Consider the following 13,393-nt stretch of genomic DNA (forward strand, 5'->3'; position numbering starts at 1 on the left):
ACTTGAACATACTAAGAAAATCAACCATGAAGTGTACTTACATTAACCCATTGGTTAAATGCAGCTGCTTCTGACAGAGTAGATAACTCCTGATTAGATAGAGAAAGAGAGAGCAATGAATATGCAAGCTATGATTAGCTGTACTAAAAAAGTACTCTTGCTGTAGCCTGTGGTGTAACTCGCTGTGTCTGGCCTGGCTGATGCGACATGGAGGAGGTGGTTTTCAGTATGTGTGAAAACGGTGGACATTCATGTTTTTCCAGTACTGATACTTTCTGGTAATGGGAGTGGTGAGTTATCAACTCTTTTGAAAACTCAGGCCATCTATTGCGCCGGTGTATTAGGTATGTCTGACCTTGGTATGTTACGTGTACTGGCTTCAGGCTAAGCGTTAATTTTCTGGGAATGTAAACCTAAATCTTTCTGTAACTCCATGCAAAATGAATTGAAAGGAGATACATTGTTTTGGTTGGTAATTGTACAGCATCTTCCATATCATCCTGTACGTGGAGAACCTTTATTTTGCCACAGTACCTCAAACAGAGATAGATGATGGTATGAGCAAGGACAGCAGGTAGTGCTAAGAGCCATATAAGATTATTGCCAACGGCTGGGACAGCTGACACTTTCATTCTTCCTACGCTGTTAAACACCTATTTATTTCACCAACGTACTTGTTTTTGTTTTGTTTGTCCGCTGGTCAGCACGGTTTGTTTTAACATGATAAATTGACTGTTTCCACTGAGATAGACCTCAAGGCAGAAGGTCAGAAGAGCTGGGTGCTCGCCGCTCCCAGCTGGGAGGTGAGCGCTTAGTACTTCTGCACTTTAGGCTTCTGGGGCTGGCATTTTTCAGTTTGTCTTAAAGAAATATACTCAGATCCCTTAGGCCCCTTTCCAAGCTGCGTTTTTAAACACAACAGATCATTTCTGTATCAGGCAAGAGTCTCCAGCGGGAGCGCTGCAAATAGCACCGGTGGCATTATATTTTCCCAACTGTTTATAATGACTTTACTATCTCTCCGGTTAAGATCTGGTGTGAGAACTGTGTAGTAGCTCCTGAGCTCGGAGAAGATGACCATCTTACTTACATCTGCAGCATTTCCATAGCATATTCTACCGTCTCCTTCGTAGCCCTTTGGGCACACACACTCCCAGCCACGAAAAGACTCAAACTGACAAGTTGCCTTTGAACCAGAAAGAGAGAAAATTTGTCAAATCCTCAGGAGACCACTCAAGAGCAAGGATGGCCTTTAAACCCTCTTACTGATGATACACATTTGTATACAACTTAACAAAGGCTCTTCGTACCATCTTCCATGGACACCCTCACCCTCCTGTAGGACAAACTCCACCAGCTGAAGGCACTGACTCCCTCACCTTCCCACTATGCATTAAATCTATAAGGAGTCTAGACCCTTGCTCTACCCTTTCTTACTTCCTCCCTTCACCTGACTACGGCAGACCCATCCTCTGCTCCCCTGTGCTCTTTGCTTTATCTTTGTTCCTGTGTCCTGCCTGAGGCTGGACAGGGCACAGCAGAGCCTGCAGGTCTGCTGAAAGATGCCCGTGTAGAGATGTGTGACTTGGGTAAACATCTCAACAGACCATTGCATCCACGTTGTAGTTGCTGGTGGAGGAGAAGCAGCAGCTTCTTTACTCCAGGTTTGAGATAGCCCTTCTGTACCCGCAGAACTGGGAGCAGCCCTTGCAGTCTGCCCTCAGGGCATAGTACCATACTGGTGTGGTTCACATAGCCTTTTTTGAGCTTGTAGCACTGCTTGGAAAGCTTTGTGCCAACTCAAATAGAAATTGCAGGCTTGAAATGGCAAGGAAATTCTATGGTGTGCGCAGGAGGTGAAGTGTGATATGTATCTGAACGCTTTGTTCAGGGAATGATTAATTACTCACCAGATGATGGCATTTTCCATTTTGTTCCAGGCATGAGTTTACAGGTGTGCATTCAATTCCATTCCCCTGAAATCCATCCTTACACTTGCAGTCATTCTGTTTTTTCAATAAAACACAGTGATTCATTAAAATAGTATGCATATTGTAGACGTGGTGGATTAGTCTCTGTGTTTCTGCGTAGCTCCATTGACTTCAGTGGAATGACATCGATTAATATCTCCAGAAGACCTTTATACCTGGCATCTATGAATGTACTTACTAAGAAGTATTTGCTGCCAGAATGCCACCATGTAGGAGGGAGGGAGCACAGGGGTAGGAACTGAAAGAGACTGCTTTGGGTAGAGAGTGCCATGTGGAAATAGCCTTGTGGCTGGGAGGGAGAGGAGAATTTGGGGAAGAAAACAGGGTAGGAAGCATCAGCAGAGCAAAATGGGTGAGGACTAGTGCCGAAGGTGGCAATGAATGGGAGAGGACGTACCTGACCCGGCCCAACATATATGCAGGTGGCATTTTTGTGGCACCCTGCCGTGGTGGGCAGCAGGCAGTTGTTGATGGGTGAGCAGTCCCTTCCATCACCTGTCCATCCCACCTGGCAAGCGCACGTGTGCTCTCCTGGGCTCGTCTGAATGCACTCGGCCTGGGGGGGTTGCAGAGACATCTGTTCAGTGCAGTTAGGTGGCGTCTGGCTTTAGGTGTAAGGCTTGCCTAAGCCATAGGGATGCCATTATTGGAGAAAGAGCTTGAAACTGCAATGGAAATTGTGACTCTTCTGCAAAAGTTTCTGCCCAAACCTTCCTTACTGCCTACATTTCAATGGTGGCGGGCTCTGTCGGTGAAGCACGTACTTACATTGATATTGCAGCCACCTGGGTTTAAAGCAGCACAAGGATCAACTTTGCTGCAGCTCACGCCGTCTCCCTCGTAGCCAGGTTTGCAAACACAGCTGTAGAGACAAGAGGAGGGGGAGGCATTAAATGTGATAGGACAGCTGTAAAGTGAAGTGATTGTTTTCCACTGTAACCTGCTGTTTATAGGCAGGTTAGAATTTGTAACCTTTGATTCATGATGCAGAATAGCTTAAGAGTGCATACATTTATGTTTGTTTTTTTTCCCCCCTGAATATTCACTGGGTTAATTAAGTCAAACCAGGGATCCATTCTCTGTGTATGAGATGGGGAGTGAAATTAATTCTGCGCTGATGTGATCTTTGCAAAGGTAAACTAATAGCTCTAAATTAATTATGAGCTGGGGTTACTCTTTCTTTCAGTGACAAAGAAGGTCGCTCCCTCCTTGAAATGCATGCGAGACAATAAGCCCCCCTGTTCCCCTGAGTTGTCCCCCCGAAGATTAAGCCATATTGGAGGGAATTTGTTAAGCACTACAGCTATGCAGCATCCCACATTCTGCTTTCTGTGATGACTCATTATGAATACACTGCGGCAAGAGGCAAACTTGCTGCATGTGAAGGTGAGCGTGAGGCAAGCGCAAGGCAGCTGTTGTGGTAACAGAGTTTTGCGACCAGTCCTGTCAGGAGTGGAAAGCCTGTGCTGAAGTCCACGGTGTTGTGGTGTGCAAATCTTACTTGAGCCGACCGGAGTGAACTATCTATCCCCGGACTGCTGGAGAGCTTCGTTGTTTTTCAGCAAAGCTCAAGCACCTAATTCACTAAGGGATGGTTAGAAATAAGAGGTTCCTAAGAGCCTTTGTAGATGTTGGTAGGAAGGCAGGCTTCTGAGTCAGATCTGTATGCGTCTATCTTATCAGAGTTAAATGTAAAGTACAGGATAGGGCATTGAGAACACTTAATTACTATCTTGCAACTCAAGGTTGATGCGGCACATGTTTATGCTCATTTGCTGCATAGCAGTATTTCAGTGGTTGATTTTTCTGTGTACTGCTACAAGGTGCTGTTTTGATCAAGTAAATGGGAAAGAGCTGCATCATAGTAAATATTAATTAGATGCAAGTTATTGACTTACCTCACTGCACCATCGCTAAGCTGACAGTCTGCGTGTGCGTGGCAGAGCTGTAGGGAGGGCTCACAGGGAACAATCTGCTTATCGCAGAATTTCCCCATGTATCCACTTCTGCATGATCCAGGAAGACACATCCCATCGCTGTCTATTCGGTTATCACACTTCCCATAAATGCAAAGGCACTCTGCCAGAGATAAATTAAAATGTGCCATTCCGTAGTGGTAGAAGGCATCCATCTATCCTTACATAACATTTCTTATGAATTGGGTCCTCCTTTTTTTTTCTAGAATCGAAACTTTTGTATTTTTCAAGTCTCACTTTCTTGGGGGACTGATTGTTTATTTAGCATATCCATGTCTTTTCAGGTATGTTTTATGGAGAGTTATTTAAAATCTGTCGTGTCTTTATAGTGTACTTACCTACCAATTAATTTCAAAGCGCTTCAGAGAAGTAGGGGCAAAATACTATGTCCTAGGCCATAAAGGCTAAAGTTATTTCATTGCACAACTTTTGGCGTACTTTCAGCGATATGGGAAGCCTTTTAATAGAGTCCAGAGTCTTACAAAGTTGCACAGTGCTGGGCTAGTACACAGAGCAGCAGCACAGACCCACCAGCACTTTGCTGGGGCTGTGCTGATTAGCGCTGCTGGGAGGCACAGCAGTGTGCCCACAAGGACGTGGTAGGTAAGCCTTCTGCAATCCCAAGGTGGGCCAGCGGTGACTGGTTACACCAACAGGTACTGCTTTGGTGGGACTGGAGCTTAGGCAGTACCACCCTTTCTTACGGAATTTGTCTATCGGTTTTTGTCTGCATATCTGAACCTTTGAGTGATCTGTGCTTCGTGTATGACAGGCTGTTTCATAGCAAAAAAGACTAAAAATGATTTTGTAGATGGGGAATATATCTATATTTCATACTGTATGTTCTATAGACTCTCAAATGTAGTATGGTTTGACGTAGCAGGATCAAATCTGTCAGTATATAGAAGATGACTGCTAGAACTATAAGCTATCCAATAGCTCAGAAATTATTCAGTAAGGATGGTTATTGAGTGGCCCTAAACACAATCTGTTTATAGATCTAGTTGTTCTTAGATTACATATGTTTGTCATTCCAGGCAGAATCTGCTCTGTTGTGCAATACCAGACGGGAACGGAATAACAAAGATTTTCTTTTGCAATTACTTATGTGAGGGAGACAGAAATTAAAAGAATGATAAGTTAATATAAAGCAAGCTGTGGCCCCGGCAGAAAGCCAGATTAAGTCAGTGAGAAGACTTTCACTGACTCTGGCCTTATGATGTATTCTTTTGAAATAAGAAATGAAAGTACCCTAGAGAGATCTTGCTCATCCTCTGTAGAGACTGATTAGCAAGCAGTTAACTCCTATGTTGGCGTTACTAAGGTCCGAAAGAAATAGCCCACGCTCTTGGGCTGAGGAAGTATGGCTGTACTTACCTTTGTCACACTGAGGTCCATATTTGCCGGGGTCTGAGCAGAACTGACAGCGTGAGCCTTGAAATGCCTCAGCACAAACGCAGGTCCCATTTCCATCCAGGCCATCCACGCACTGCGGTATGGAAGAGAGGTGATTTCTATCTATAAATTGAAATAAATCTTTATCCTTCCCCCAGGGAAGAGGCTATATGCCTGTCCATATTATGACTGTGATAGACTCCTAGGAAGAACCTCAGCTTTGATGAAAAAGGTGTTTCAAAGCAAAAGCTTTCCTCGTGCTTGTACTTTGCTGCTGTGTGTTCTACCTTCCTTTGCAATCTTAAAGTGAGAACAGCGAGGTGGGTCATTAACCTGTGCTGAGCAAAGTCAAAGTGTCAGAGTGGGTCACCCAGCCCCAGCCTTGCCTGCGTGCCGTGTGTTGGAACCACAGAAACCTGAGGTTGAGACATCTGAGAGGAGACTGATTCGTTTTCCTTTCTCTGTATATCTGAACCTGAAATTCACGGCCATTGCTGGTGCAGGTCTCGTGGAGCCTAACATTCCTCTTGTGTAGAAGTGCTTTGGGGACTTCTGGGACACAGCCTGTCCTCTCCTGACCCCTGTGGGAGAGCAGGGTGCTGCTGGATGCTCTGCTTACCTGCCCGTTTCCTGAGCAGGGTTTGGAGAAACCTCCCGGACATGGGCTGCAGTCAGGGCCAAAGAAGCCTTTGCAACACTTTGGTTCCTGTGAAAGAAAGCAAATATTCTCTTTCCCAGTGCCTTAGTGGGGAAGCAGTGCACAAAAGGCAACTCTGGTTCCTAAAAAGCTGTGTTGAACCACAGCCACTTCAGCAATTGCCTTGTTAAAACGAGGAGGGGTGTTGGCAGCCAAAGAAGGGGATGCATAGACCCACCAGATCCTTCCCTTGCTCTTATCAGAGTCATCGGTGTTAGAAATCCCTGCCCTGTCACCAGTTACGAATGCGCTGGTGTGCGTCAGAGCGTATTGTGTGCACTCTCATCTTTGCCAGTGGCAGTGGGGTGCAGCCCAGAGGCGGGCAGTCTCCTTTGCACCTGAGATCAGGAACTCGATCGAAGACATGTTTTACCCCAGGGAGATGCTGTGAAAGCTAGTCACGCTGCTTTGATCTTCCTCCTTCCCCTCTGCACCAGCGTGGGATTTAGCCACTACGCAGCCCTAAATGTTTTTCTCTGCCGCATCTTTTGTTTTATTCATGAATTGGCTGCTTGATCCATTTATTTATCAAGAGCCGAGAAAGCGTATTAGAAAAAAAACACCCTCATTTACATGCGTGATTCAAGGAAAAGGGAAATTAGCAAAAGGCTCTCAAACCTTACGGATTTGTGGACTTCTCTGCTTGCTGCTTAATGGCAGTCATTAAATGCAGAAGCCTATTTAGGAGCCCTAGGGAGCCAGAAAGGTGTAAGTACTTCTCGGGGGCTAATGAATTCTGCGAGGACGAGACTTGCCAAGCAGAGCAAGTGGAGCGACGTTCTTGGGAGTGTTTCCCATTCGTTGTTACCCAATATTGGATGAAGGGCTGGGATAAGGGAGAAGCTGTCCTGTTCTTCATAGGTGAAGCTGTATGCGGCAACAACAACATTTGGGCTTGGAGTCTTATGTGAAAACTACTGTGTTAGAGTATGAGGGTGGTGTTGTCAATAATGTATGGCAGCTAAAAAACCTCACTGGAATTTGCCTGGTATTTTGCTCTAAGATTTACAGTAGCTCCTCCCAGCCCCCTGTAGAAGGGTATGGAAGATACATGGACATCTCCTCCAAACGTATCTCAACTCCAAAAGGAAAGTTCACAAAGCAAAAGACAATATTTTGGAACGCTTTTATAAAAGTTTCACGTTAAGAACCCATAACTGCCTACCTTTATCGTTATATTGCAGGATCTAGCACAGCCGTTTCTTTGAAAGGTTGGGCCTTCAATAACGCATCTCCGTTTTGAGAAAGGCTGAACATGCACAAAATGGAAGCATTAGTATTTCTAAGCAATGTACAGTTCTGTGATACAGTCTTAATATTGCAACAATTTAACTGGGGAACAGAAAGCACCTTGCTATAGTGTTACATTTTAAAAAAAATATTAAATTAAGTATTTTTTCATAATATGAGCTTTCTTTTCCTTATAACAGAATAATGGCATATAGGCTATTACTGAATATGGCATACAGGACTAACTATCGGTGAATTTTTATAACGCAGGGAATAAAATTCCCGTGGCAGCTAGACTTGAGTTTTGTATCTGGAGAAACATGCAGCCAGATTTGCGTCTCTTAGATGCAAAGGAGATGGAAGATTTTTTCAATCCTTTCTGAAGCTACTTCTGCAGACAGTTACTTCTGGGAGGATGCTTAATCAAAAGGAAATTTTTAACAGATGGGAGGTCTATTTTAAATATATCCCTCCTGGTTTTTGTTTACTAACTCTCGGAGCATAACCATAGCAATTCTTGTCCTTGTTTCTCTCTTCTACCAAAGCCTATCCTAAATCTTGCTTTACCTGAGAAAAGAGTCAGAGCTTCTATGAAGTCTACGAGGAACTTTGCAACAGCAAACAAAATAATGCTGAAATTACTTGATGCTTTAATCATCGCTAAAAAGAGACTAAAGAAGAGTCTGCATTTGTATTTTTATGCAGTTTTCTGTATTCATATCTGGTTCTTTTGCTCACTATATTGGAAAGCAGTAACCAACATATGGGGACCCCTCCCCTCCATGCGTCTGTCAGGAAATGGCACTTACGATGGGCTTTGAATCCTGTGGACAGGGAGCCAGTGCACGCGATAAACAACTTGCACAGACGCTCTAGGTAGAAACAATAAGGGTAGTCAGTTGAAAAGGCCTTATACCAACTACTGAGATGCATATTTATGGATGATATACCCTGTAAATTTTAAGTTCGTCTGTTCTTTGACTTCGAACTGCCACAACATAGGTCTGGAACACAACAGCAGCACCAGGGCTATATCCACTCTGATTTTTGCTGAGTGGTTGTTCATTTCCACCTTCCTCTTTTTATCTTCGTTTAACCTTTCCCTACTCCTCTCTTTTAAAGAACTGGCAGCTTCCTACATAGAAGACAAGCATGGACACAAATGCACTGGAGTTGTTTGCTCAACCTGGTATAATATATTAACTAATATTGTTTGAGGGTCTGGTGCAGCCTGTACACTTCTGTGAGAATTTTTTTATCTCTTCCTAGGAAGACCACAAATTAGTGGAGTCTTGTATACAGAGAGGGCGAACAGAAATTTTTCTTGTGTATAGGTGGTGGAGAGAAAAACGTTTATTTGTTTCTATGTCATAGATCATGTAGCCTGTTATGATCCAGCGGTGTGTAACTATTTTTGTCTTCACCTTTCAGTTGCCTTTCCTCACTAGCTAGTTTATCACCAGGTGGTGGTGACAGAGACTGGCAATTACAACCTTGAGGAGATATAAACTCCAATGGCAGTTTTAAAGGTGGGGCCTCTGACAGGGGCAACATGCAATAACTTCAGAGAGGAGGTTGAGCCTTTCAGTGTGTGGATATGGGGTTTGTCAAAGCTGTGTTGCTCATGACTGCTAATGTCTTGTGTTTCAACCGATTTAGAATAAATCCTAGAGATGGCATCTGATATGTTACTTCACTGTGTTTCATAACCAGTGGGCAAGTGAACCCGAATTATGGCATTTTCCCCACAGATTGATCACTGGAGCTGCAGAGAAAGAATCAGCCATTGTTTGGATTTAGTAGTCCCTCATGTTGTACAGCTCTGAAAGGAATAAAGGACCAGACTTACAAAAGCATTTGGGCATCAAATAGTTGAGGTGCCAATGCCACTACCACGTTTTAAAGGCTTGTGGGTCAGACACATTTTGGCAAACACATTTGGGTGTTACAAAAGCTCTTTGATAAGCTGTGTAGTCATGGCTGAAGTTGACTTAGGCTCTTAGTTTTCTTTGTGTTTCTGAAAATCCCTGCAAGTGCCTCTTTACTCCTTTAGAACTTAAAAATCTGGCTGACTGCTGTGGAAAGTGTAACCCGCTGTTGGCATTGCTCTCCCTGCTCGGTGCCACTCAGTGTTACCTATTTGCTCCCTTTCTCTGCCTGGGATGGTCTCAGCCATTGACATGTACCTGCTCCCTCCTTTTCCTGAGGATGGGAGTCCTGTCTCTCCCCTGTGCCACACCGCAGAGAGGGGACAGGGAAATGTGCCTGCACTTCTACACAAGGTCCCATCTGCCCATTTTCAGCAGTAGATAAAGATACTGTCTTTGCACTGAAGTGTCTGAAGCACAGATATATATTCCTTTCCACCAAGTCTGCTGTGGGCATGATGACCTCTGGGAGGAGGTGGAGCCAAGATATTGAGTCCTGTGCTTATTACCCGCATTCAGGTACAGTTACGTGGCTACGTATGTGTTAACATAATGGTTTCACCTTTAGGGATGTACAGTTCTTGTAGGTGTGTGCAACTGCCAGTTCCTACAAGGTCTGTCACTTTTCACTGGTACCAAAAGTAGTATTTACAAGGTGGCATTGCTCTTGTTTTCTGAGAGTGATGAAGATGCAGGATGGTGGGTAAGAAAAGCAAAGCCACTGCTCCCTCTGGTATTCTCCTTGCTACCAGTGCTCTGCTTAAAGCCTTGGATATTAAACTGGATATTTCAAACTATGCATGAAGCTTTCAAAGCTGACGAGAGTTCCTAACTTCAGTTTGTGGAATAATTTTTGTGATAGGTGCCGTTTGTTTTGTCTTTAATTTTTCAGAGTGTTGCTTTAGGATTGATTAGATGTCAGACATAGTTTGTAGGTAGGTTTCTGGTAGGGAATTCAAATTACTGGAGTGTAATTTGAATTTGTAAGGGGTTGATTGCTTTTTGTATTTGGGATTGTGGCTCGGCGCTCTGCCTGGTGTACGATTATATTGCACATACGACACTTTGTAGTTACTGCCAGAGGTAATAGTTCTTTAGTGCCAGCTCTTGTGTTTTCTTCATTAAATTTTGATGCTGTCCAGCTCTGCTGGGAACTTCTTTCAAGGCTGTGGTTCTGGACTGTTGTAAGCTAAGATAGTAAATGTTTTGCATTACTCTACCAGAACTGTTACTGGCCCAGACACGTGCTTGAACACGATCCAGTAACAGCTCACTGGAGCTGCACTTACTGCAAACTAAAAACTCAGTCTGATACTCAGTCTTCTTACCAGAAATAGCATCTGAATGTTACAAAATGCAAAGGCCTGTACTGTGTTACCAAACGGAGTAAGGTATGTCAAAATCCACCCTTTGAAACATGAAACAATTTTGTAATTCCTAACTTGAAGAAAAGTGGAAGAAAGCAGGGGTAGGGGAAGCTGTGGCTTCTGAAAATAACATATTTCTAATGTATTTATAGAAAATTAATTATTGTGTTAATATTATAACTTGCTGGCTCCTTTCTCCGCATATTTAGTAGAAATGAAAATACCAATCCAAAATAGTTTTACTGAGAGCTTGACACTGCTTACCATGTACTTATACGCACAGGTGAGATTCAGGAACTGAAGGCAAAGTTTGACCAGAGAGGCAACATATCTAAAAGGGCTACCGCAAGAACTAGATGAGTTGAAGTGGTATAGGACATGCTCATACAAGTTCCCTATTTACAGATTACTTGCATTTGTGCAGTACTGCGGGCCAGGTGGCTGTATGTCATTGATATGAATTTCCCCAAATACTCCTCTTTTAATGGGCAATATCAGAGAAAGCAGTAAAGAGGAAGGTGGAGCGCGTTATATGGAGCAGTGAAGAGATTTGCTGTGATTCTCTTACCATTGTGACTCGACTTCTTGTCTCGTCACACCGATGCGGTAGAATTGGAACAATTGTGGGTGGGATGAGGACTCCTGCAAGAGTATAAATGCGGCCATTTTTTGCAACAATATCCGTTTCTTCCATTTCTTCTCCACTCACCAAGACTTTTCCCTATGAAACAATAAATTATTATTAATAACTTTTTCATAGCTTCTCAATTTCTGATAATATCAAGAATTTCTACTCATACTTCTTTTAAATTTGCTATCTATTTTTTATTATGCTTTTTTAATGCAAGCTTCTTGTGCATTTCCTTGAATATTGGTCTACAGCAGCAGTATCTAAAGTCTTCCTCTTTATCTGCACTGTTAGCCTGTGGAACTAGTGAGGAAAAGACTGGCCAAAATAAGAAGACTACTGATGACTTCGGGTGCTGATTTCAGTGGGCATAAACATGCTTTATTCCTTTTTTCTGACAAAGGAGGGGAAGTGAGAGAGAATGTGGGATCTATCCAAATTAACGGGAGGGAAAAAAAAAAAAAGAAAAAGTATTCTTTCTTCATTTACTGATGCAACTCATGCCTTTACAATAGTTTTCATAAGTGCATCTCTTCTCCAGAATGCTCATATTTGGCTAAAATATGCAAAGAACAGAAGAGAGTTAATGTGACAGATAAGTTTGGGTTTGCAAAAGTACTGAGAAATTAACCCCTTTAAAAATGTGTTTATTATGTTCATCAGGATCAGAAACTATAATATTAAAGAGAAGAGAATAAAGGAATATCTGTGTGCACTGAGAAGTGTTTAAAGTAACCCAAATATGTAACAATGATTTAAAATATTTAAAATAGATTTTTTTTTTTAAACTAGGCAAAGCATAAATGAGGATCATTCCTGGACTGGGGCTACTCATAAGAAAAAAGAAACTGCAGGCTGTCCTTATATACCAGTCGTTTGCTCTGCAACCTTTATAATACTAATTTCTAACAGTAGGTGAGAAAAGCAAGTTGAAAATTTCTGCCTCATTATAGTAAGAAATTCCTCTGCTAATGTTCCCCCTCCTCCCTTTTTTATTCCCCCGTATGCAAATAGTTGCCTAGATCAGAGAGAGCTGTTCACAGGTGAAAGCTGCCTTTGACTTACGGTGCTGGTCCTGTTAAAGTAGATGAGCTGCTTCGCCATGCTTCTGATGTGCTCTATTGAGACGAGGCTGGCAACCTCTAGCTGAAATGAATATAAATTGGTTGAAAGAAATGGAATATCATTATTCTTTTCAAATCCAGATGGATTTCACAAGAAGGACCACCTTTCTCTTTAGGGTGAGTGAATGACCCTATCAGGTTTTCTCTAGATATGTGGGCAGCCTCTCATTGACTGACCTGCTTCTCTCACAAAGTTAGAGTGATTAAATTTTGACTGAGCCTGCTGGTTGCTGCATGTGAAGAGCTTGTTGCCCCAAAGGATATTAATTTTTCTCCCAATTATGGCAACCAGTCTAAGTAAAGCTATCGCCTCTCTCTGAAAATAGCCCTGTTTGCATCCTTAGACCACCAGGGAAACAGGGATGCTGATATCCCATGAAGAGACGCTGGGACCTCATGCTTCTGCTCCCTGTGATCCTGCTCTCTGCCGGGAGTGACCTCTGCCTCAGATGCTGCTAGTGGGTCCTTTCCCTAAGGATACAAGTGCATCCTTCCTTCCTTGCAGCTGGAATTGGGGTGGGGATGAGCCTTGGTCACCTCTACCCCTAGTTGCTGGTGATGTTGCTGGTTCTGCTCTCTGTTTCCAGTAGAAAAAGGAGAGAAAAACAAGGGGCTTGCTTAGGGGATGACACAAACACTTCTCTCTGATAACCAAAAGACAAATCTTAGCAGAATAGGCTCAGAGACAGCTTGATTTTGACAGCAACAAGTGCTTTTCCTGCTACTTGTTCCTGCAGCCCTGCCAAGCAGACAGTACCCCCGACATTGGTTCTTGCTCCACAGCAGGTTAAGGGAGCAAGGGAGAAGGTCTCAGGTTCAGGATAATGATATATGTGTATATATATTTTTTTTTTTCACTCCACTTGGGCTAAGTCCCCATCATCAAAAGGTGTATTTTAAAGTGGAAATAGTTACTTGCGTGTAACACACTAGCATGACGCAACACAGTTTTAATTTGCCATGATTCAAGGACTACCCCATGTTTCCTCACGGGGTTTTATTTTGATTAGTGACACTGAGGTGAAAGGTTTGTGTTCTCTGTTAGTGACCTTTGTGT

The 13,393-nt window shown here is 43.1% G+C and overlaps 1 protein-coding gene and 1 long non-coding RNA gene across 2 annotated transcripts in view; one reads left to right on the top strand and one right to left on the bottom strand.

Moving 5' to 3' along the window:
* STAB2 (stabilin 2) overlaps positions 1 to 13,393 on the bottom strand; it is a gene marked incomplete at its 5' end in the record, with an annotated part of 87,730 nt that overhangs the window by 45,266 nt on the left and 29,071 nt on the right. Inside the window, 12 exons of the mRNA XM_082495796.1 lie at positions 42 to 89; positions 1,091 to 1,186; positions 1,911 to 2,006; positions 2,389 to 2,547; positions 2,760 to 2,853; positions 3,890 to 4,070; positions 5,345 to 5,456; positions 5,982 to 6,068; positions 7,225 to 7,308; positions 8,099 to 8,161; positions 11,153 to 11,305; positions 12,278 to 12,358. Of these exons, the coding sequence (XP_082351922.1) occupies positions 42 to 89; positions 1,091 to 1,186; positions 1,911 to 2,006; positions 2,389 to 2,547; positions 2,760 to 2,853; positions 3,890 to 4,070; positions 5,345 to 5,456; positions 5,982 to 6,068; positions 7,225 to 7,308; positions 8,099 to 8,161; positions 11,153 to 11,305; positions 12,278 to 12,358 (1,254 nt within the window). The remainder of the gene's footprint in view (positions 1 to 41; positions 90 to 1,090; positions 1,187 to 1,910; positions 2,007 to 2,388; positions 2,548 to 2,759; positions 2,854 to 3,889; positions 4,071 to 5,344; positions 5,457 to 5,981; positions 6,069 to 7,224; positions 7,309 to 8,098; positions 8,162 to 11,152; positions 11,306 to 12,277; positions 12,359 to 13,393) is intronic.
* Positions 1 to 13,393, top strand: part of LOC309681840 — a 134,266-nt gene that overhangs the window by 5,806 nt on the left and 115,067 nt on the right. The window lies entirely within an intron of this gene.

The sequence above is a fragment of the Vanellus vanellus genome, assembly GCF_965231255.1.
Source record: "Vanellus vanellus genome assembly, chromosome: 1".
NCBI lineage: Eukaryota > Metazoa > Chordata > Aves > Charadriiformes > Charadriidae > Vanellus > Vanellus vanellus.